Genomic DNA, 22,075 nt, shown 5'->3' on the forward strand with positions numbered 1-22,075 from the left:
TCTGACAAAAACAAGAGGAGACCAAAACACAAGGAGTAGTTGGTGGGAGATGAGGGGAAAAGGCAATAGCAACATGAGGTGGCTCAGCAGAGTCTCGCAGTGTCTTGAATGCAGAATTTCAGAGGGCAAACCCCCAACTGACAAATACTGCAGCTAGCATTGTGATATGGTAGGAATCAATGATGGGGATGCTTTAGCATTACATCAATGCATTATTTAAAGGTAATAATATAAAGCCTGGATGATGTCATAATCAGCAGTTTTGTCCATGCATAAAGTGAAGTATTTGGAGGCTGGCACTGCAGCCACCTCGGTTGTGGGTGTGATTAAGTTGAGAAGTTTGTGGAAGCACACACTGGTGTGTTCAGATAGAGGCAAATTGCCCTGACTTCTGAGCGAATATACCTGCAGAACCACCTCAGAGGCACCTCTCACACAGGCTGGTTCCAGGAGAGCAAGATACTGACTGGGCCCATAGCTTCAAGGGGAGAAGAGGCACAGTTTGCCTTCATGCAGAGACAAAGGGCCACGATGACAGCTAGCCACTGAACGGGCAAAAAAGGAACTGGGCTTGGCTTACACCTACACTTTGTATGGGATCGGGGGGAATAGAAAAGAAGTGAAAGTGACTGTGATGAGGCATATAAATCCTTGCATAGATTCACAGACTCTAGGACTGGAAGGGACCTCGAGAGGTCATCGAGTCCAGTCCCGTGCCCTCATGGCAGGACCAAATACTGTCTAGACCATCCCTGATAGACATTTATCTAACCTACTCTTAAATATCTCCAGAGATGGAGATTCCACAACCTCCCTAGGCAATTTATTCCAGTGTTTAACCACCCTGACAGTTAGGAACTTTTTCCTAATGTCCAACCTAAACCGCCCTTGCTGCAGTTTAAGCCCATTGCTTCTTGTTCTATCCTTAGAGGCTAAGGTGAACAAGTTTTCTCCCTCCTCCTGATGACACCCTTTTAGATACCTGAAAACTGCTATCATGTCCCCTCTCAGTCTTCTCTTTTCCAAACTAAACAAACCCAATTCTTTCAGCCTTCCTTCGTAGGTCATGTTCTCAAGACCTTTAATCATTCTTGTTGCTCTTCTCTGGACCCTCTCCAATTTCTCCACATCTTTCTTGAAATGCGATGCCCAGAACTGGACACAATACTGCAGTTGAGGCCTAACCAGCGCAGAAGAAGAATGACTTCTCATGTCTTGCTCACAACACACCTGTTAATGCATCCCAGAATCACGTTTGCTTTTTTTGCAACAGCATCACACTGTAGACTCATATTTAGCTTGTGGTCCACTATAACCCCTAGATCCCTTTCTGCCGTACTCCTTCCTAGACAGTCTCTTCCCCTTCTGTATGTGTGAAACTGATTGTTCCTTCCTAAGTGGAGCACTTTGCATTTGTCTTTATTAAACTTCATCCGGTTTACCTCAGACCATTTCTCCAATTTCTCCAGATCATTTTGAATTATGACCCTATCCTCCAAAGCAGTTGCAATCCCTCCCAGTTTGGTATCATCTGCAAACTTAATAAGCGTACTTTCTATGCCAACATCTAAGTCTTGCAACATACAATATGGCAGAGGAAAACAGGAAATACTCCTGCTGGGCCCAGTTACAGATGAGGGTGTTCCGAAGAGCATGGCTCTAGTCAGCAGAAGAATGGTTCTATTGGCATCCTGAGAGGCAGAACTTAGTCTGGCAAGAACTGAAGGAACCTATGAAGGTCTGAGCCAGAAAAAAAGGCTTCACAGCAAAGAGAACGGGTCTCCTGCTAGGAATGTACCATATCTATTAGGAAACATGGGAAACAAGCTGAATCCCATGTTATTGTAGGACTGGTCTGCAAGGACTCTTCTGTTATTGGAAAAGCAGGACTTTTTTGAGATACCAGGCAAAACAGTCTACCCTGAAGTAGTTGGGGAGCAGCTTGAAGCCTGGAGGAGTCGGAAATCCAATTCAGCGATCACTGGGGAGGGGGGAGTGTGTGTTAAAAAACAAACCCACACGAGGGCCTCTTACAGGCATTGTTCCACCTACGTGAGAGTCATTGGAAGTTTGGCTACAGTAAACAGACCTTTGCCGAATGGAAATAAAAAAACTACAAACTTAATGGGCCTGATTCTCATTTATTTATTATCATATCATTAAGACCATGAAAGAGCAGTATAAAAGAGGCTTGAAGTGGGTGTAAATGTACTTAAGCTGCCAAAGCAAGGAGGCCTTAGTGTAAATGAGAATCCAGGCCATTTTGTCAAATGTCAGACAGACACCACAGACTTCACTTCATTATCCCACTTATGCCTACTGATTTAGTACAAGGCTACCATAAAAGACCAAGGAGTACACTGATAGTGCTATCTAGAACTGCCGTATACAGTTCAAGGAGGCTGTCTGCAAGGCTAATTACTTTAAAGAACAACTCCTCTAACAAGTGAGCAAAACTACTTTTTTTAAAAGGCGCATGAAGGTTCATTTGAACAGAGAGAAAACTCGTTTGTTTTTGAGGAAAGTCACCTATTCCTCTTCTCATTGCTACCAATCCATGTTCTCATTTGCCAAAGGTTTACACATAGAATCTAAACAGAGGAGGCATGATTGTTTTTCCTATTAAAATATAGGCTTCCATTTTCCATATCTGATAGGAAGAGGGTCTTGTTTTCTTTGCAATAAAGATGAGGCTGATCAGATCATAAGGCATTCAAGGGCCCTTTCATTTCCTTACATTAGATATTTCGCATCAGGGCTCACAAAGCAAATTAGCAGATGATAAGAATTTTATGTTTTAAAGAATGTAACACAGACAGTGCAATAAGCAAACTGTGCTAACCAATGGCTCTCTGGAAGTAAGCTGAAAATGACAGGCAGTTTTGGAAAGGAAACTGGGCAGGACTATTAGTTTAAAATATAGGTACCTGCCCATGTGTGAAAACTATGAAAAGCTTTTGGAGAGGAAAATATGACAACTTTTAATACCACTGAAATAAAATGGACTAGAACAAATTTGTAGAAGGAACAGAGTGAATAGATGGTACAGATTTTGTTAAAACACAGGGACAGCCCATCTTAAAAAGGGACAGCTGCTGTGCATGGATAAGAGGTGTCAAAAACAGAACTACCAACAATAACTCTGTCAGACAGACATATGATAATAAGATTTATTACTTCAGGAAGGTGCTACAAAGCAAGAAAACGATACTTCATCACTGGGCTTGAAATGAGCTAAGAAGGAAGGCTATCTTCTTTTGTTTCACAAGCAAACCATTTTATACAGCCATGATAATCTTTGCCCTCTATGGAAGGGATTGGCAATGTTGTTGCACCTTGCCATTCTCTTTTAGGTTTTCTGCTGGAATTCAATATTTCTTAGGGTAGTTCAAGGGTGCTGGGAGAAAAACGTAGCAGCAAAAGAAAGCTAATCCCTAAAGCTGATTGAAAAATGGAATATAATGTTTGCAAAAATTTCCAAAAAAATGGTTTCTCATTTTTGTGAAAATTTCAATTAAAAAATACTGTCAAAAATTGTAGGCAGCTCTACTTAGTCGAATGGATTTACAAAAGAAAGAAAATATAGAATCACAGAATCATGTACTGATTATAAAAGTTTTACTCAGAAATATTAGGCACTTCACAGAAATACATAACAAGATAAAGTTCCCACCATAAAGAGCTCACAGTCTAAATGCAGACTTGACACCTTAGAGTGCCAAAAAATAGAGGATGGAGGAAGGGTTCAGGGCAACACACTGTAAAATCATGCAGTGATTCAGTTTTGGGGTATGTATGTTTTGAGGTTCCGTTATTTATACAGTAATAGATTTTTCAAACTCTAAGGAGTTTTTTTTTACCCTGCAGGACAAATCCCATTGAACATCACTGTATTCCTGCAGAAAAGATGGTCTATTTTTGCAGGACAAGTAGAAACATTGAGGCCCCAAGGCCTGTAATTTTTAGAATCAGTAGTAATAATACGTTCCATTTAAATTAACACACTTCCTGTAGGTGACATGGCATGAACGAGTTTCAAGAATGCCGATGTCTAGTCAATTAATATATTTGAACTTTAGAAAATGTCCCATCTCATGTATTGCCCCATGCCTGTAGCAGCAATACCAGCATTATTATTGAAGACCCCACTATATTACATACCAAGGATGACCTACTCCAGGTGGGCCGCCGTCTGATAGGGGGAGGAGAACTTGATTGTCTGTGGGGAAAAGTGGAGAGAGATATTAGGAACTGGTCTTACGATAAAATTTAAATTCTGATTCAAGACTGGCTGAGGAAAATAAGAGCCTATGATGCTGAAAGGTATTCTTTATTGATAGATAGATATATAAAATAAACAGACGGAAATAATTCAGTTCCTGCTCTAAGTATAGATGTATTTTTATTCCAAAATAAACATGCCATCTGGTCATTATCCTATTTGGCCTAATTGGAAACAAGGGAAAGAAAATCAACTCTGGTTTTAAAATGACAAACGTAAAAAGTAGAAGTCTCTTGAGGAAGCATGGGCCGGCTCTCAAGATACAGGTGAAGAGAAAAAACAATGACAGCATCTTAGAGAAGTCACAGCAAATCACTAAAAGGCAATGCACACAGATCAAGAGAGGAAAGAGCGGCTGAAGGACAATGCTAGCGGAGGTAGGTATAATGTTGTAGTAGCCAGATGTAGTGGGAATACTTTAAAAAGGAAGGGCAAAAGAAAAGAAAAACCGATGAGTCAGAAATATAGTGCTTACGTATAGAGAGGAAAGGTGGAATTTCTCCTCTTACAATTTCTGATCTGGTGAATGATGATGTTATGTGCGATTAGAGGAAATGCACACAGAGGAAATACAAACAGCAACAGAGTCATTTTAACACAGAGGTTGGGAAAAGTGTTCACTTAGAAAACACACTGCAATATGTTGCTTGCTATCAATACATTTAACTCTAACACAAATGGTGATAGAAGAGGAGACTCCTGCAAGGACAAGCCCAGTTAACTTAGTAACTGTATTTTAGTCTTATTTATTTCTCTCATCAACTTCATTTTGCTACTTATTTTTATCTGAGGACAGAAAAATGCAAGTGTTTTTAGGATGTTATATATCTGAAGTGTGTATCTATACTGGACTTATGGTATCCGAGCACCTTCTGATTATGAAGTCTGAATTTAAGCAGCCTTTACTGTAATAGAAGAATCTTCTGTATTGACCCAGGTATATAGTTACAAGATAGAAATATGCTCCTCTTCAGGATCTGCTCAAAGTTCTTTTCATAGAATCATAGAATATCAGGGTTGGAAGGGACTTCAGGAGGTCATTTAGTCCAACCCCCTGCTCAAATCAGGACCAATCTCCAACTAAATCATCCTAGCCAGGGCTTCATCAAGCCTGACCGTAAAAACCTCTAAGGAAGGAGATTCCACCACCTCCCTAGGTAACCCATTCCAGTGCCTCCTAGTGAAAAAGTGTTTCCTAATATCCAACCTAAACCTCCCCCACTGCAACCTGAGACCATTACTCCTTGTTCTTTCATCTGGTACCACTGAGAACCGTCTAGCTCCATCCTCTTTGGAACCCCCTCTTTCAGGTAGTTGAAATCCCCCCTCATTCTTCTCTTCTGCAGACTAAACAATCCCAGTTCCCTCAGCCTCTCTTCATAAGTCATGTGCACCAGCCTCCTAATCATTTTTTTTTGCCCTCCGCTGGACTCTTTCCAATTTTTCCACATCCTTCCTGTAGTGTGGGGCCCAAAACTGGACACAGTACTCCAGATGAGGCCTCACCAATGCTGAATAGAGGGGAATGATCACGTCCCTCAATCTGTTGGCAATGCCCCTACTTATACAGCCCAAAATGCTGTTAGCCTTCTTAGCAACAAGGGCACACTGTTGTCTCATATCCAGCTTCCTGTCCACTGTAACCTCTAGGTTCTTTTCTGCAGAATTGCTGCCTAACTACTCGGTCCCTAGTCTGTAGCAGTGAATCAGATTCTTCCGTCCTAAGTGCCTTTTACCCAACACATTGTTTTTTGTTTTTCTAGAGGAGAGAATCAAAACCTTCCCTTTGAACTTGTTCCTCGAACTGTTCAAGACAAAATTAAATCCACAATGTTGGATTATGAAAGTGCAAACATATTTCAATCAATCAATAGGAAACATGTCCATCTCCCAAGAATAGTAGATAGCATTTGAAATATGATCAACTACAAGCTTTTTCTTTGGGTGATAAAGCAGTGGTCACATTTACAAGTCCTTCCATGAGCCCTCCACTAATGTACCCCATTTGGAAATTTATTTTATGCTAGCACACGTGTGCACACACTCCCCCACACACCTTCTAGTCTTTCCTTCCTTTACTTTGGCCCTCCATTTTCCAACAGATGACAACACCCAACAGAACAGATGGACGTCCATCTGGGTAAACAGAACTGCGATGATGATTATGGGAGCTTCTTCGCAGCTTTACAGTTAACTAATCAATGTGTTGGATACTTTACAGGGAATTTGCTCTGTGTGTGGCATTGCTGTATAACCTAGCATTATTCAAAAAATGTCAAACTCTAAAATCACAGCTCTCCACTCCAGTAGGGGTAGATATATGCTGAAAGATATCTGCAGATAATAAACTGGCCTTTGTGCCTACACTATACAACCTAAACTCCACCCATTCCTCTTTCATTAGGGTGAAATCTACCCTTGTGCAGAGGGCCAGCCAGGGCTGCCCAGAGGATTCAGGGGGCCTGGGGCAAAGCAATTTCAGGGGCCCTTTCCATTAAAAAAAGTTGCAATACTACATAATACTATATTCTCATGGGGGCCCCTGCAGGGCCTGGGGCAAATTGCCCCACTTGCCCCCCCCCCCCCCCCCCCGGGAGGCCCTGGGGCCAGCTCAAGGCCTGTGCATTACTAAGGGCTCAAAATAGACTTCAGTGGCACATAGTGATACACAGGCCTCCTATGGCACAGGAATTAGTCCTTTGCTATATCTTGGTAAAAAGGGCAGAGGGTAAAGAGTAATTGACAGACAAGCCGAAAATCAGAGCACTTCCAATCAGTGTATTGCAAAAGAATCTGAAGTATGCATACTCACTCTGTGCAGATTTTATTCTGTTTATAAAACTTATGCCTTGCAGCAAACAGCCGTGAAATATATTTTGCATTTTCAATATCATCCTTTAAAACACAAGAAGAAAAATTGGAAAAGCCATCGGATTATTCACTCTGCTGCTGTTACAATGAATTGATTTCAGCAACCAAAAGAGTATTCTAAAAAATTCAACAGCAATAACGCCTTTTAAGGGAGGCCGCACACAAAGTCAGCTGCCAAGAACATATGCAGTACCCTCAAGCCTTGGACCGCTGAAGTGCATCAGCATGTCTTTACATGCTGCCACTTCGCTGCTAATGACAGTGAAAAAACAAAAAGAACTGTTAGAGCCAGCTGTGTAATTTACAAACTGGCCTGTGCTGGAGGTCATGTGGAGTTGCAGTTTTCTCAGAGCACTGCACAGTCCCTCCTAGAGCTCCAGAGAGCATGTATATAGGCTCCACCATTGCTCAGGCTGCTGCCGCTCTGAGAGCATGGTGTGGCAAAGGGCCATGGACATTTCATCCAAAAGACAGTCATGTCCACAGAGTTCCCAATAGGGTGGATTTCAGGCTGTCTAGAAGGTATTACATACATAGAAAAGTAAAACAATAAACTGAGTTCACCCCCCAAATACAGGTGATGGGAATGTTGGAAAGAGTGAGCAGGTGACAGACTGAATTTGTGATTTCCATCCTCCAAATGCAGGGGAGTGAGGGGACACCTCTATTCAGACATTGGGACCTGAAGCTCAGTCTTTCTGATATATGGTAAAGTTTTTCTGTTGATACTGTTTAGACACTTTGCTTACTGTGTGAAAGAGCACGGTTTCTTCTTTGTTGATCAACTCCACGATGATTGAAGACTTGTTATGTATTATATTCCCAATATCATTCCACCTGTAGAAAAGAAATGCTGCTGACTTTGCCAAGACACACAGGCAAACATTTCACAGACATGTTAGGAATGTATTAGTTTATGTGCAGGCTCATTTTATGTGAGAAATGCTAGCTGTTTGATGAAGAAACACAGCCAGCAAAAAAATCATGTACTGTGATTAAAGAAAAAGCCACCCCCAAACACCCCTGATTTTAGAGCAAAACATTTCTTCTTCAAAAACAGCAATGTTAAGGGTTAGAATAAAATATACGATTGGAAATATATGAATGCTTAATTGTAAACTGAATTGCATCGTGTCACAATTTAATTATTATTTGACTGTGACTAGTTGGCAGGGAAATATGTACAGTTATTGTTGGATTTTTTTTCCAAAACTGTTTCCAAATTTCCTAGATTGAGGTATAGTCTATACCAGAAAATTAGGTCGCTTTAACTACGTTGGTTGGGGCGTGAAAAATCCATACCCTGAGCAGCATAGTTACACCAATGTAAGTCCCCATGTAGACAGCAAGAGGTTGCCAGAAGAATTCTTCCATCAACCTAGCTACTGCCTCTCGGGGAGGTGGATTACCTACGCCGACAGGAAAATCCCTCCTGTCAGCATAGGTAGTGTTTACATTAAACCGCTACAGTTTGTTAATGTGCTTTGATCTAGTCCTTTTTGAAACGAGACTAAAGTGCACTAATGAATTTTTAATGAATGTCAGCAGGGCTCACACAGACAGTTAGTTCACAGCAGGCTAGTCCAGGGTACATTCACACACCAGTTCGCCACAATTTAATTGTTTGTGTAGATAAGTCCTTACCCATTAGTGTTTTTATACAAGCAAAAAATACCATGTTACTATTTTGTGTTTTATGCTCCTAATTTTTTTCCCATGTGTTTACTTGTTCTTTCCTCCAGTGACTGTCAGGTTGATTAAGATCAGTATTATGGTCTTTTTACAACTAGTTGTTGGCACTGTTTGTGTCCATCATGAAAATCGTGTCCCATAAAAACTTTTGGGATGGAAATGACTTGGTCTTCTGGAAAATGTTCTTGGATACATCCTGACATTACATGCATGGGAATGCATGCTGAAACACAACAAACAAGGATACCAGCATTTTCTGAGGACATCTATACCTTTTAAAAAAAAAAAAAAAAATCTGAGGTGCCTCACTTTTGCAACCTACATTTTCAAGAAATCTTGGGAATGGCACAATTTAAAAGAAATCTACTCTGATTTCTTCATAAAACTACACATTTAAAAATGAAAGATACATGAAAAATTCAAAAACAGATGGGAATCTTGATTATGTTGGAAAAAAATAATCTAAGCTCTTTAAAATAAATGCTAAGGTCTTTGAAAAAAGCTCCAACCACTGGCTAAAAACTACAGTGTGACTCACTAAAACATCTGTTTTACTATGAGTGCTGTACAAACATTCACACACCAAGAGTGTTGGTCAGAAACAGTCTCACAGATTGTGGTTTATCATTCTAAGATAACAATGAAATAAACAAAAATAACCCATGAAACCACAGAAACAATAAAAAAAGGAGGGTGGGAGGCGGGGGATGAAATCCTGGCTCCACTGAAATCAATGGGAGTTTTGCCACGGTTTCCAAAGGGACAAGGATTTGACTCAAAGCTTTTTGCTACATTTGGGGCGGGAAGAGTAATAAAGATTTATTTTTATAGAATAACAAAGAAACAAAATTTAAACAATAATTGGAATTGATAAAACAATCCTTTGCCTAGACACTCATATTTTGCATTAGCAACACTGGGTAATTCCACAATGAGAAAAACAAGGGCCAAATTTAAATTCAGATATCGCTTTACCAGACTCTGATCTCAGAAACTCTTTATCTGAAGGCTGCTCAGTGTCCTATGCAAAATGAGTTAGTTCATGGATAGAGGTTATATTATTATTTAGCTCCATAAATAAGCACAGTGCCACACACATAAAGAAAAGACAATAGTCAAGAACTTAAAAAAATGAGCCTAAAATTCAGCTCCTTTATTCTTATTGAGACACCGAAACAAGTGACCTGATTTTGGGGTACTGGAACAATTTGTTTAGTGGGGGTGCTGACAGCCATTAAACCAAACTGTAAAGCCTGTATATAGTGGAAATCACTTCAAGCCAGGGGGTGCTCCAGCACTCCTAGTTCCAGCACCTATGGAAGTGGTGCGCACCTAGCAGTCCCCACTGACGTCTAACGTATTTGCTTTCAGATCCAAGAAAATAAGTGATTTAAGCACAAACTGACCCTAGAGAGGCAAGAGGAGAAAAGGCATCAAAATCCCATAAGCAATTCAAGTGTACATGATAGCCTTGTCTCTCTAGGCATCAACCCCATTCCCAGACATCTATCAGAGACTATCCTTTACTGCATAGACTTTTATGGTCAAGAGGCCAATCCTGAAAATCCTTACTCATGTCAGTACTCCTTTACTCACAGAAATAGTCCCACTGAAGTCACACGTGATGCCTAAGTCATTGGGAAAAAAGCACAGCTTCCTGAAAAAGGAATTCACATTAAAAGCAGAAGTCTCTTGATGGTACCTGTATATCACTGTTGGCCTTCCAATTCTATTTTTTATGAAGATTCCCATGAAGAAAATGCCAAGATGCATATCATTTCCATGATTGTCCTGCACCAAAACCACATAAACATTTAGTTAATTAATACAGAAACTGGTTTTACATGAAGAACGCCCAGGGAACTACAATAAAATGTTTAAATCAAAATCATCCCCTAAGATATACAGCACATCAGGCATTCAGGAGTGAGTCTGTAGTTTAACTAACCAAAAAACACCCAGTCTACATAGCGATTGTTTTCTTATTTACAAGGTATTTACACAGTAATTCAAAATAAATATCATATGAATATAAGCCACGTAGCTAAAAGGATTACTGTATGGAGCAACACAAGGGAAATTAGTGTGCTCTAGTGGAATAAATACTAGACAGAGTCTGAAATTCCTGCCTTTTAATTCATACTATATGGATTTGGACCATTCACTTGACCTTTTGGAGCCAGATTATCAGACTGGTTTTAAATGGGCCTCCATTTTGATAGGTGCAAATACCTGGGGACACAGTGTAGGTAGCTCAGATGTTTGATCTGTGGATATAATCTAGTAGTCATACATTTAAATGATAAACTGCATCTCAAAAGAATTATTCCTACTATCTGTGGATGCAAAACAGGATATCTGTATTTGCAAATCTGGTCCTCTGTGACTCAGTTTGTCCTTCTCTAAAAGAAATAATACTTACCTACCTCACAGGGCTAATTATATTGTGCTTCTAAGATGTAAACCACTGTGTAAATATAAAGAATTATTTTTACAATAAGTAATATTACCTTCATTCACTGAAGATAACATGAATTCAGTTCTTTGAAATACAAAGTAACATTTTTGTTTTTCCTATTTTGTACAGAATAGGCACTTTGGCTTCTTATTTAACACGATCCAGAATGGCATGCAATAGCCAAACAGGGACATCCCATATACAAAACCTGAAAAAATTCACTTGCTAGTGCTGAGTGGGAAGCTTTCCCTGGAGGGGGCTGGTGCTTACGCCATCACATTTCTGAAGATTTTACAAAAATAAATTTGTCTATAGTTCTTCTGATTGCCAAGAGATAAATCCAAACATGAGCCAAATGTAAATTGATGCAGTGTTGTCTTCCTGAGTCTGTAGGCAGGTAGTCCAAGTGTTTCAGCTGCTGCTTACTGGTTTGCAAAGCTTCAGCACATGACATTAATAAGACTTTCAGTGATGGGTGGGCCACAGTGACACTATCACTCTGCTGCTGCTATGGGAGAATTCTATGAGCTGCAACTGAGGCGGGCATGGCTGAGACACGCACAGTATTTGGGCCAAAGGGACCAAAACAGATAGAAGTGGAAGGAAGAGAGGAGACTCCCTTCTGTTCACCAGCACCCTCACACCATTCAGGACATACTGGAAAAGAGATGGAGGGTGGACCTCCCTCTCTCTTCATTGACTGCTTGTAATGGGGCAGCTGCCCCACTCCTGGAGAACAGGGGTTAAAACAGCCAAACTAGGCTGATTGGGGAAGCAGCCACAGCTATGGCCAGCTCAATTAGGGCCCAGCTGGCCTTGATAAGAGGGCTGTAGGCCAGAAACTGGAGGAGTCTCTCTCTAGCGGTGGAGAGAGAAGGACCTGGCTGCCTGGGAGCTCAGGGTACCGGGAGTAGAGCAGGGCTGGGGAAAGGCAAGAGAAGCTGGGGAGCTCCAGCCTGGCATATCACCAGGCCTTGCTAAAGGCCAAAGCAGGTACAGGGGTTGCAGAGGTGCCGCCTGGGCTTCGGCAGAGGCAGCTGGGTCATAACCCCTGGCCAATGACGAGTGGCCATTACAGACTGCAGTCTGCCCCAGTGAGCAGGGGCTAGATGATGACTGGCAGTAGCCACTGAGGCAAGGTGGGTTTAGAGAGTTGGGGGTTCCCCAAGGAGGGGAGACCCAGAGTGTGTTGGTACTGCTGGGGCAGAACCCTGAAGTAAAGGGCACTGGAGTCCGGGAGGGACATGGGGCCAGCGGCAGGCGAGACACCAGCCTGCAGAGGGCGTTCCATATGTGGGAAAAGAGCTAATTCCCAGGATGACCAGCAGGAGGCACTGCGCCGGTGAGTCTTGCTTCACTACACAGCTGTTTTGAGGAGAGAGAGAATCCTGTATCCCTTTCAGCTTCTGGAGAGTGGTGAAGCTTCAAATTTATCAGATGCCTAGTACCAACAGGGCGATACAAAATTATTAATTCCCTTGGCCGTGTCCAAGACAACACCCTGTTAGAAATCCTAGCTACCTTCTTATTCTCAGGCTCTGTGGATGAGCAGGTGGCTAGATTTTGTCCCAAAGATTTGCTGGTAGTGTGCTCCATGCGTGCATTTTGTATTTATTTCTAGCTAGCAAGGGTTAATCCCCCAGTAAGTATATGTCTGGTACATTTTTCAAGCCCTGTACATGCACTGATTCCCAATGCTGCATATACCAGAATTCTTCAAATTATACTCCAAATCTGCTGTGGTTTGGACGTTCTCTGCCTAATCATGGGAAGAGCTGTAATAAGGAAGGAAAAAGGGAATCAGCTCTTGAATCATAGAATCTCAGGGTTGAAAGGGACCTCAGGAGGTCATCTAGTCCAGCCCCCTCCTCAAAGCAGGACCAAACCCAACTAAATCATCCCAGCCAGGGCTTTGTCAAGCCTGACCTTAAAAACCTCCAAGGAAGGAGATTCCACCACCTCCCTAGGTAACCCATTCCAGTGCTTCACCACCCTACTAGTGAAAAAGTTTTTCCTAATGTCCAACCTAAACCTCCCCCTCTGCAACTTGAGACCATTACTCCTTGTTCTGTCATCTTCTGCCACTGAGAACAGTCTAGATCCATCCTCTTTGGAACCCCCTTTCAGGTAGTTGAAAGCAGCTATCAAATCCCCCCTCAATCTTCTCTTCTGCAGGCTAAACAATCTCAGTTCCCTCAGCCTCTCCTCGTAAGTCATGTGCTCCAGCCCCCTAATCATTTTTGTTGCCCTCCGCTGGACTCTCTCCAATTTATCCACATCCTTCTTGTAGTGTGGGGCCCAAAACTGGACACAGTACTCCAAATGAGGCCTCACCAGTGCTGAGTAGAGGGGAATGATCACATCCCTCGATCTGCTGGAAATGCCCCTACTTATACAACCCAAAATGCCATTAGCCTTCTTGGCAACAAGGGCACACTGTTGACTCATATTCAGCTTTTCGATCACCGTAACCTCTAGGTCCCTTTCTGCAGAACTGCTGCCCAGCCATTCGGTCCCTAGTCTATAGCAGTGCATGGGATTCTTCCGTCCTAAGTGCAGGACTCTGCACTTGTCCTTGTTGAACCTCATCATATTTCTTTTGGCCCAATCCTCTAATTTGTCTAGATCCCTCTGTATCCTATCCCTACCCTCCAGCGTATCAACCACTCCTCCCAGTTTAGTGTCATCTGCAAACTTGCTAAGGGTGCAGTCCACACCATCCTCCAGATCGTTAATGAAGATATTGAACAAAACCGGCCCCAGCACCGACCCGTGGGGCACTCCACTTGATACCAGCTGCCAACTAGACATGGAACCATTGATCACTACCCGTTGAGCCCGACCATCTAGCCAGTTTTCTATCCACCTTACCGTCCATTCATCCAGCCCAGACTTCTTTAACTTGCTGGCAAGAATACTGCGGGAGACTGTATCAAAAGCTTTGCTAAAGTCCAGAAATAGCACATCCACTGCTTTCTCCTCATCCACAGAGCCGGTTATCTCATCATAGAAGGCAATTAGGTTAGTCAGGCATGACTTGCCCTTGGTGAATCCATGCTGACTGTTCCTGATCACTTTCCCCTCCTTTAAGTGGTTCAGAATTGATTCCTTGAGGACCTGTTCCATGATTTTTCCAGGGACTGAGGTAAGACTGACTGGCCTGTAGTTCCCTGGATCTTCCTTCTTCCCTTTTTTAAAGATGGGCACTACATTAGCTTTTTTCCAGTCATCCGGGACCTCCCCCGATCGCCATGATTTTTCAAAGATAATGGCCAATGGCTCTGCAATCTCATCGGCCAACTCCTTTAGCACCCTCGGATGCAGTGCATCCGGCCCCATGGACTTGTGCTCATCCAGCTTTTCTAAATAGTCCTGAACTACTTCTTTCTCCACAGAGAGCTGGTCACCTCCTCCCCATACCGTGCTGCAGAGTGCAGCTGTCTGGGAGCTGACCTTGTCTGTGAAGACAGAGGCAAAAAAAGCATTGAGTACCCTAGCTTTCTCCACATCCTCTGTCACTAGGTTCCCTCCCTCATTCAGCAAGGTATGCCCATCTCCAAAAGAGAACTTTCTCCAGGGTCTCTCAATACATTGTGTTTGTCCATACATCTATCCTGCCAGCTCTCCTGGGTGGTGGTGGTGGGTTTTTTTCTGCATCTTGCACTGCGTGAGCACACAATTAGTGCTTCACCCAGCAACCACCAACAACAATCAGGCAGAATGAGAAATTCTGTTAAGGAAACAAGTTGCCACAGTATAGAGTTTTAATGGGAATTAATCCCAGAACAAACCTTTTATTTCTTTTAGATGCATAAAGATTTGACATCAGAAGACCACATAATTTCTGCCTTCCAGTGAAAAAGCCATTAACTTCAATGGAGACCATCACAAGATCCAAAGTACAATCAGCCAATCTGTTTGGTTTTTTTGTCCCTTCAGGCTAACTTCAGGGTTCTCTTATTTTTTATCTCAGTAGCAGGAGAGACAGAAAAACACTTTTACTAGGAAGTGCTGGGGGTTAAGGACAAGGAGAAGTGTTGAGCAGTCCAGTATTTATAACAAATAACCACAGAAGGAGAGTTGTAGAATGGGCTAAAAGTGTTCAATGTTTCAGCCACCCAGTGGATCATAGTGACCTGTGCTGTTCAAACTTAACCAAGTTGCAGATGGCAGCATGGGGCATTAAGACAAGGAAAACCGATTAAAATTCAAGGGAATATAGCATAAAAAGGACAACAATACAGCATAAAAAACCTGAAAAAAACCCCAACTAGTTGTTAGTCTAACATTACCTTGCTTCTGTTCAGCTGACAGAATCTAGTACAGTTATTCAAACCACCATCTAAACATCCTACCTTAGCTAATAAAGTCTCACAACTCTCCTGTGAAGTGAACAAGTGTTGTTATATTCATTTCACAAATGGGGAAATTGAGATAGAGACTTTTGCCAACAGTAACTCAGCAAATCAATGGCAGTGCCAGGATAAAATCAGAGTCCTGATTCTCCATTGCCATGCACCTGATGCAGCCATTTATCCCTGTGCAAAATGGATCTAACACACTACCATTCCAATCTGGTAATTCTTCATTTGGATGTACACATATTGTTTACAGCAACGTGAGTTATACAAACGCACATCACCATATACCCCTCAATTGTCTTTTTTTTTTTTTTTTTGGATGGGGGTTGTAAGAAGGCTACGTAAATAATAGTAACTAGAGCCCCATACCTTCACAGGGAAACTTTCCTGTCCAAACCCTTCAAGACGTTCCACTTCACTGATGTACATAAGTTCAGCTTCTGCTGCTGGTATGCCACTACAATTAAAACAACACAGGACAACAAGAAATTGTTCAGTACAAGTCATATTAAAGGTTCTAGCCAAAAAATGGCAGATTCGGAATAATCTAGATTAGTATCTTAAGTGAGTCACTGAGATTCTGAAGAAAATGTACAATATAATTAAAACAGATCATTACTTGTATTATCAAGATGGGATAGACATTTTAGTTCATTCTCTACATTGTCATTAGGAGGAGGTAGAAAACACAGTCCAAATCTAGAGAGGCATTTTCTACTCCAATGTCTAAACCAGATTGGCAACCAGAGCTATTTTATATCTGTAAAATTTTGTGAAAAGCTGATTAACTTTCTGTACAAACTAAATAAAAACCCAACTTAAAGTAGCAGAAGAATAGCCATATGTACCAGTTCCCTACTGCAAGTGAAAACAGAACAGAGCTGTATCTTAACATTTTGGGACTCACCTATGAGTTTTATGTTCCTGAGCTACCTTTTGAGTCAGATCTTCCAGGACTGCTTCATCTTGAGTCCAGTCCTGTAAGAATACAAACAAGAACACTCTGTTTATTGAGGGACACTAATCAGGAAAGAAACAAAGCAAAACACAGAACAGATACATTGTGATGGTGTACGTTTTAGGGTTGCCACCTGTCTAAGCTTGCAGGACAGTGATGATACCTAATACTTATTGCAATGGAAATCTGGATTCGTTTGTTATTACCAAAAAATTTCTGAGGGCAAGGTACCAGAGCTTCAGGGAAAACTTGGAGGGGTTGGAAATTTTAAGAAGATTGTTAATTCAAAACAAAAAGGGGGCTAGAAATTTCTTCCGAAATACAGTACAGAAAGACCTAACACTTTTCTTTTAGTAACTGTTTCAAAAAAGGAGGATCAAAAGCTTTGCTGTTCCTTTAAGTGCAAAGTAAAGTTTGCCTTGTGTTTTCAGCACACAGTTGATGAGGAGATTGTAGTACGTTTTGTAAATGTGGGAGTATGTGTATGGTTGGAATAATTCTGAAATCAATTGGGGCAAGATAATAAAGGAAGTCTGGTCATAAAATGAAAGCAAAAAAAAAAAAAGGAAAATGAAAAAGTTACCTAGCAAAACCTCAAAGTGATTACAGTCATATAAAAAAAAATATGCCTCAAGGCTGTGTGTATTGTATGTGGCTAAACTGCCTGTTTCTTGCTCAATGGAGGCCTCCCTGCAATATTTGTTTCTGCCACAGAAAAATGTGAAAGTGGTAGCATGCTAATGAAAAATGTCCTGGTACGTGCCTGTACATAGCCACAAACCTATGGGGTGTTCTGTGTACATAACTTTGTTCTTTTCACTGAAGAAATGCCATTTGACACATAATGTAGCCTCACAAGATCAAACACAGTCCAAATGCAGCTGCCCCTCCCCCATTCAGCAGCACACTGCAATAATGTACTTTTCAGCAAATCAGTGTTCCACTTTGAGACCTCATCTACTCCCAAGAGCTGCACAGATCTCCTGACCGCTGCTCTAGCACTGGGGCAGTCTACAACAGTTAGTGGTGGTTACAGCGCTAGAGTAGGGATTTTTACCATTATGTTACCTAACCCTGCCCAGGGGAACGGACGAAGTAGAATCGGTGACTCAATCCTGGAGGACAACATGCCTCAAGGGCTAGCTGCTTTGGCTGGAAGGGACAGAAACAATACATCTCTTCAGCTCTGGAGGATGTCTGTGCTTGTGCAGTACTTAGAACAATGGGCCCTGGCCAGTGATGAGGCTCCTAGGCACTACCGTAATACAACTAATAAGTAATAGAATAATAGTAGTAGTAGCAACATAAGAGGGAGGTAAAAGACAGCGTGATGACAGGTGCAAAGCAGAAGTCAGATAACATAGTCTAAACAACAACAGAGGGCAGGAATGGAAAAAGAAGGTATTGTCAGGGACTCAAACTCCCTCAAACTAGGGAGACGTTTAGCTCCATATCCAAACTTTGGAGACAGAAAACTAATTGCAGTGTACTGAAAAGCTCAGGAGTGCAGTCCTTTGAAATGTGGGCACACAGTGGTAGATTCACTGCACATCTCTGTCCACAGTGTGGCCATAATCTTGCCCCAAGCGGCTACCCACAATATGATAAACAATACCCCTCATGGAGTAACACCAAAATAGCTAGTAGTAAATGGGGGGAAAGGCCTCATGAAAACAAGAACTCTGCTAGTCACTCTACATGCATTGCTCAGTGGAAGTTAAATACCATCTGCCACGACATACGCAACATATGGCTTCTTACACTTACATAGGCTCATTATTTTCCCCTTCCACTTGCAGTTTTCTCTTAGATACTTCTGAATTCCCAACACACATGAATGACATTCAATTGCCATTTCTCAACCACTCATGCTGTCTGATGAAAATGCGTATAGCTTTACAATCCCTACAAATTTAATTTCAACTCAGAAAGAATTTCAAGATCAGAGCCTGATCGTCAAAATGTTATGAAGGTTGAGCTGAAGTTCTGTGGTTATGAGGTTGCTGGTCTTAGCTAAAGCCCAGCTTAGCCTCAACAACTTCTTAAAGTTATCCATTCTCCCATCAATTGCTCATTGCTCTGGCATCAAAGTAGCTGGTATCTTTTACCTCATTCTCTCTTATGGCAGCAATTTTACATTTCTCTGCAGAATTTATCAACAAACATAAAATAGTTCATTAAAAATCTGAAAGATTTGATAGTTTCAGATTTAGCTTTGCATAACTTTCACTGCACACTCACTGTCGGCCAGACCCTGAAGTCCTGGTTCACCTATTATTCAGGCAAAAGGCTGATCTATTTTGGTGGGGATTTTTCTTTAGTAAGGACTGTATGATTTGCTCTATGCAAGGACTGCATTTGTTATATGAGCCAGTCCTCACATCCCATTATTATTTACTGTTTTTATTGCAATACCGCCCATAGACTCCCATCAGGAACATGCTAAATGCTGTATAACTTTATACTTGTTCAAGTACATATATTTCTTCTACTGAAATCTGTTCCTAGGGGAGAAATAAGCATGAATAGAGTTCACGAAGGGTTAAATTTGTGCTTCATGTAGTTGTTTAGCTAAAACCATATGAAACACAATCTCTTTGGAGGCAAAGCTTACTTCAGTCATTTAAAAATTTAGCACTAACACTTTTCATTGAGCTATCAACACCATCTCTGAGGGATGGAGGAATTACTCATAGGAGACCATGAAATAAAGAGGGGAAAAAGTAACTCACCATAGGAAACAGAACATATTCTCGGAGGAAATCATGAGATTCAAACTGATTATAGTCACCAAAATCCGCTGGAAAAAAACAACACCACATTTACTCATATTACATAGCACTTTCCATGGATACTAAAGCCTCAATCCTGTGAACCTTTGACTCACATGCTTAACTTTAAGTGTGTGAGTTCTCCCACAGAAACCAAGTGTTTCTAGGATTGAGGCCTTGAACACCAGTTAAATGTTTTTTTTTTTTTTTTAAATGTCCATGCCTGAGATAATGGTTAAAGATTGACCTGGGCACAATTACACAAGGAGCCTCTCCTTTTTTGCAGTATCCCACTCCCTGGAATGCAGGGGTTAGTACTCCGTACTAATGCTTCATGGGGTGGCCTCTGGTAGGCATTTTGCTTCTCACAGCTCCCATCCTCCCCTAACATACAGTACAGGGTGGCCCTGAACATTTCACTCAGCCTTTGCTAAAACACCACAAAAAGACCTGTGTGAAAGGTGCTGGATTTAACATCCCAGGAGGCTGAAATCCCTTGAAAATTAACAATGTCAATGAACAGCAGAGCTTTAAGTAAACTTGGATTTTCCTTCTCATCCCAGACTGATATATACCAGGCTAGCCAAAAGTTCCTGCCAGGGGCACTAGTTTAATACTTTATTCCCTCATCCTGGCAATTCCCTCTCCTTTGCTCCCCCTCCCCCATCCCAACCATTAAGGAGCGGATACAATCTTGGCACTCACAGCACTGCTCTTAGTCACCCACATGCAACACCCAAAGGATTATTATGGTTTAAATGTTCTTAAAATACTGCAGTTTTGAAAGTGCTTCCTAAAAATTAAAATGCTTCTTCTGAAACATGCACACAACCCCCCCCCCAACCCTCCCACCCCTCATCCCAAAAAAGCCATATCTAGATTTATCTATTTGTTAAATATACAACAGCTTATAACTAAAGAATGAACTTGCTGGAAAGTTATTTTATTTTAACTGAACCAGATCAAACGCCATCTACAATATACTAGTATTTTAGAAGCTGGAAATCCCCACCATAAATCACAGCAGCCAAACATTCTTGCTAAGCTTCTAGAAAATTTCACGTAGTACAGGATGCCAAAAACGCCGTTTTGTTTTGTTTCACCTCAGAGTTATGTTTTAAAATAAACAGGGAATCAAAATGGACATTAATACGCAATTCAAAATAATTGAGTATATTCCAAGTCTCTTTACAGATCACATGCAAAAGATAAAAGACAGCAACACAATGTCATGAGTAAGCAACAAAAATTGGAGTAAGTGTCAGATGCAGCTATCTATCATGATAACAGATTATGCAGAAAATTCACAACAAAAGAAGTGATTATTACTCAAACCACTTACAGAGACAGGAGAATGGACAATTATATGGTAAGTGAGGCCTACACAAAGCCACTGGAAAGGTCCCAAATTGAGACAGTGTAATCCAATTTGGTGTCTGTCCATCACCAATTCGTGGACTTGTATTTTAGGAAAACCTCATTAAACCATACTGCATAGTTCAAGATGGACATATCTTTTCAATTGTACTAAAGATTCAATTATACTAAAAGATTTCAGGGCACTGGTCAGCAGAACACATTAGGATTTGTTTTTTCCTTTTGTTTTTGAACACCCTATAGGACATTACAAAGGTATTTCTACCAGCACTGGCAAAGATCATATTAACTTAATGAATACTACTACTCTTTACCCATTCAACAGCTTTCATCCTGGGCACTCAAAGTGCTCTAAGCAGGTGAATATTAGTATTCTTAAACTGAGGCAAAGAGTAAGTTAATGACTTGGCTTTCAAGGTGGTGAGCATCCACCGCTCTCACTCACGTCAGTAGGGATGGAAGATGCTCAGCAGATCTGAAAATCAGTCCACAAGAGACTTGCAAAGGCCTTTGAGCAAGTCAGTGGCTTTCAGAGGTAGCACACAAGTTCTCTACTGCTAGGTCCTTGTTCTAACCACTAGACCACGCAGTTCCAGAAGGTCACAAATTAAGCTCTAGAAAATTTCATTTCAGCAACAGAATGCTCTACAAATAAGAAGAGACAGGATGTCACATGTTCAAATAGGTTTCAAAAATGCCTAAGGACCAGTTGTACCACAAAAATCATTTTTTTAAAGAAACCAGTAACTGTGCTATTATTTTAATAATATTAGCTACTATTTGTATGTACAATTACCCGATTTGAACATTTACATTTGAATTCTTTTCAGCAGGCACATCTGTTGCATCAAGTTTTGAAATTCTGCCTATTAAAGTCTATTAGAACTAGATGGTCTGAGAGATATTATAACCTAATGCACGTTTATTTTTCTATATTATAGGTATACTTTTTCTCTCTCTCCTTAGTAGGCTAAGAGTAAAATCACAATAATAAACAGCTGTAATAACCACTATTATATACTCTACAGTACTTCTGATAGGAAGTGCCCACTACAGGAAAGTGAATTTTTAATTAAAGGCAAAATTAAACTCAGGTTGAAAATGGAATTACACTGAAAACAAAATTTGAAAAACAAACAGTCAGCTTCCATCATTTTATGAAGTAGTCCACTATTATTAGAAGAAAAATCTAGATTTGTTTGTTGCTAATCCAGAAAATCCAATGTTGGAGATGAACAATGCTTATATGGTATCTATGATCTAGTCCATGATTCTACACCTGAAGTACAAGTAATTCATCTAAAG

General features: G+C 41.1%; 1 protein-coding gene across 4 annotated transcripts in view; it reads right to left on the minus strand.

The window, feature by feature from the left end:
• PTPN14 (protein tyrosine phosphatase non-receptor type 14) overlaps positions 1-22,075 on the minus strand; it is a 190,468-nt gene that overhangs the window by 36,657 nt on the left and 131,736 nt on the right. For all 4 annotated transcript variants that reach the window (XR_005596362.1, XM_039530999.1, XM_039530997.1 and 1 more), the window contains 7 exons: positions 19,355-19,422; positions 16,572-16,642; positions 16,034-16,121; positions 10,548-10,636; positions 7,903-7,990; positions 7,095-7,177; positions 4,162-4,219 (listed from right to left, as the gene is read on the minus strand). Coding sequence is in view for 3 of the 4 variants with exons in the window: in XM_039530999.1 (XP_039386933.1) it covers positions 4,162-4,219; positions 7,095-7,177; positions 7,903-7,990; positions 10,548-10,636; positions 16,034-16,121; positions 16,572-16,642; positions 19,355-19,422 (545 nt within the window). In the remaining variant the exon portion in view is untranslated. The remainder of the gene's footprint in view (positions 1-4,161; positions 4,220-7,094; positions 7,178-7,902; positions 7,991-10,547; positions 10,637-16,033; positions 16,122-16,571; positions 16,643-19,354; positions 19,423-22,075) is intronic.

Source organism: Mauremys reevesii, linkage group 3, assembly GCF_016161935.1.
Source record: "Mauremys reevesii isolate NIE-2019 linkage group 3, ASM1616193v1, whole genome shotgun sequence".
Classification (NCBI taxonomy): domain Eukaryota; kingdom Metazoa; phylum Chordata; order Testudines; family Geoemydidae; genus Mauremys; species Mauremys reevesii.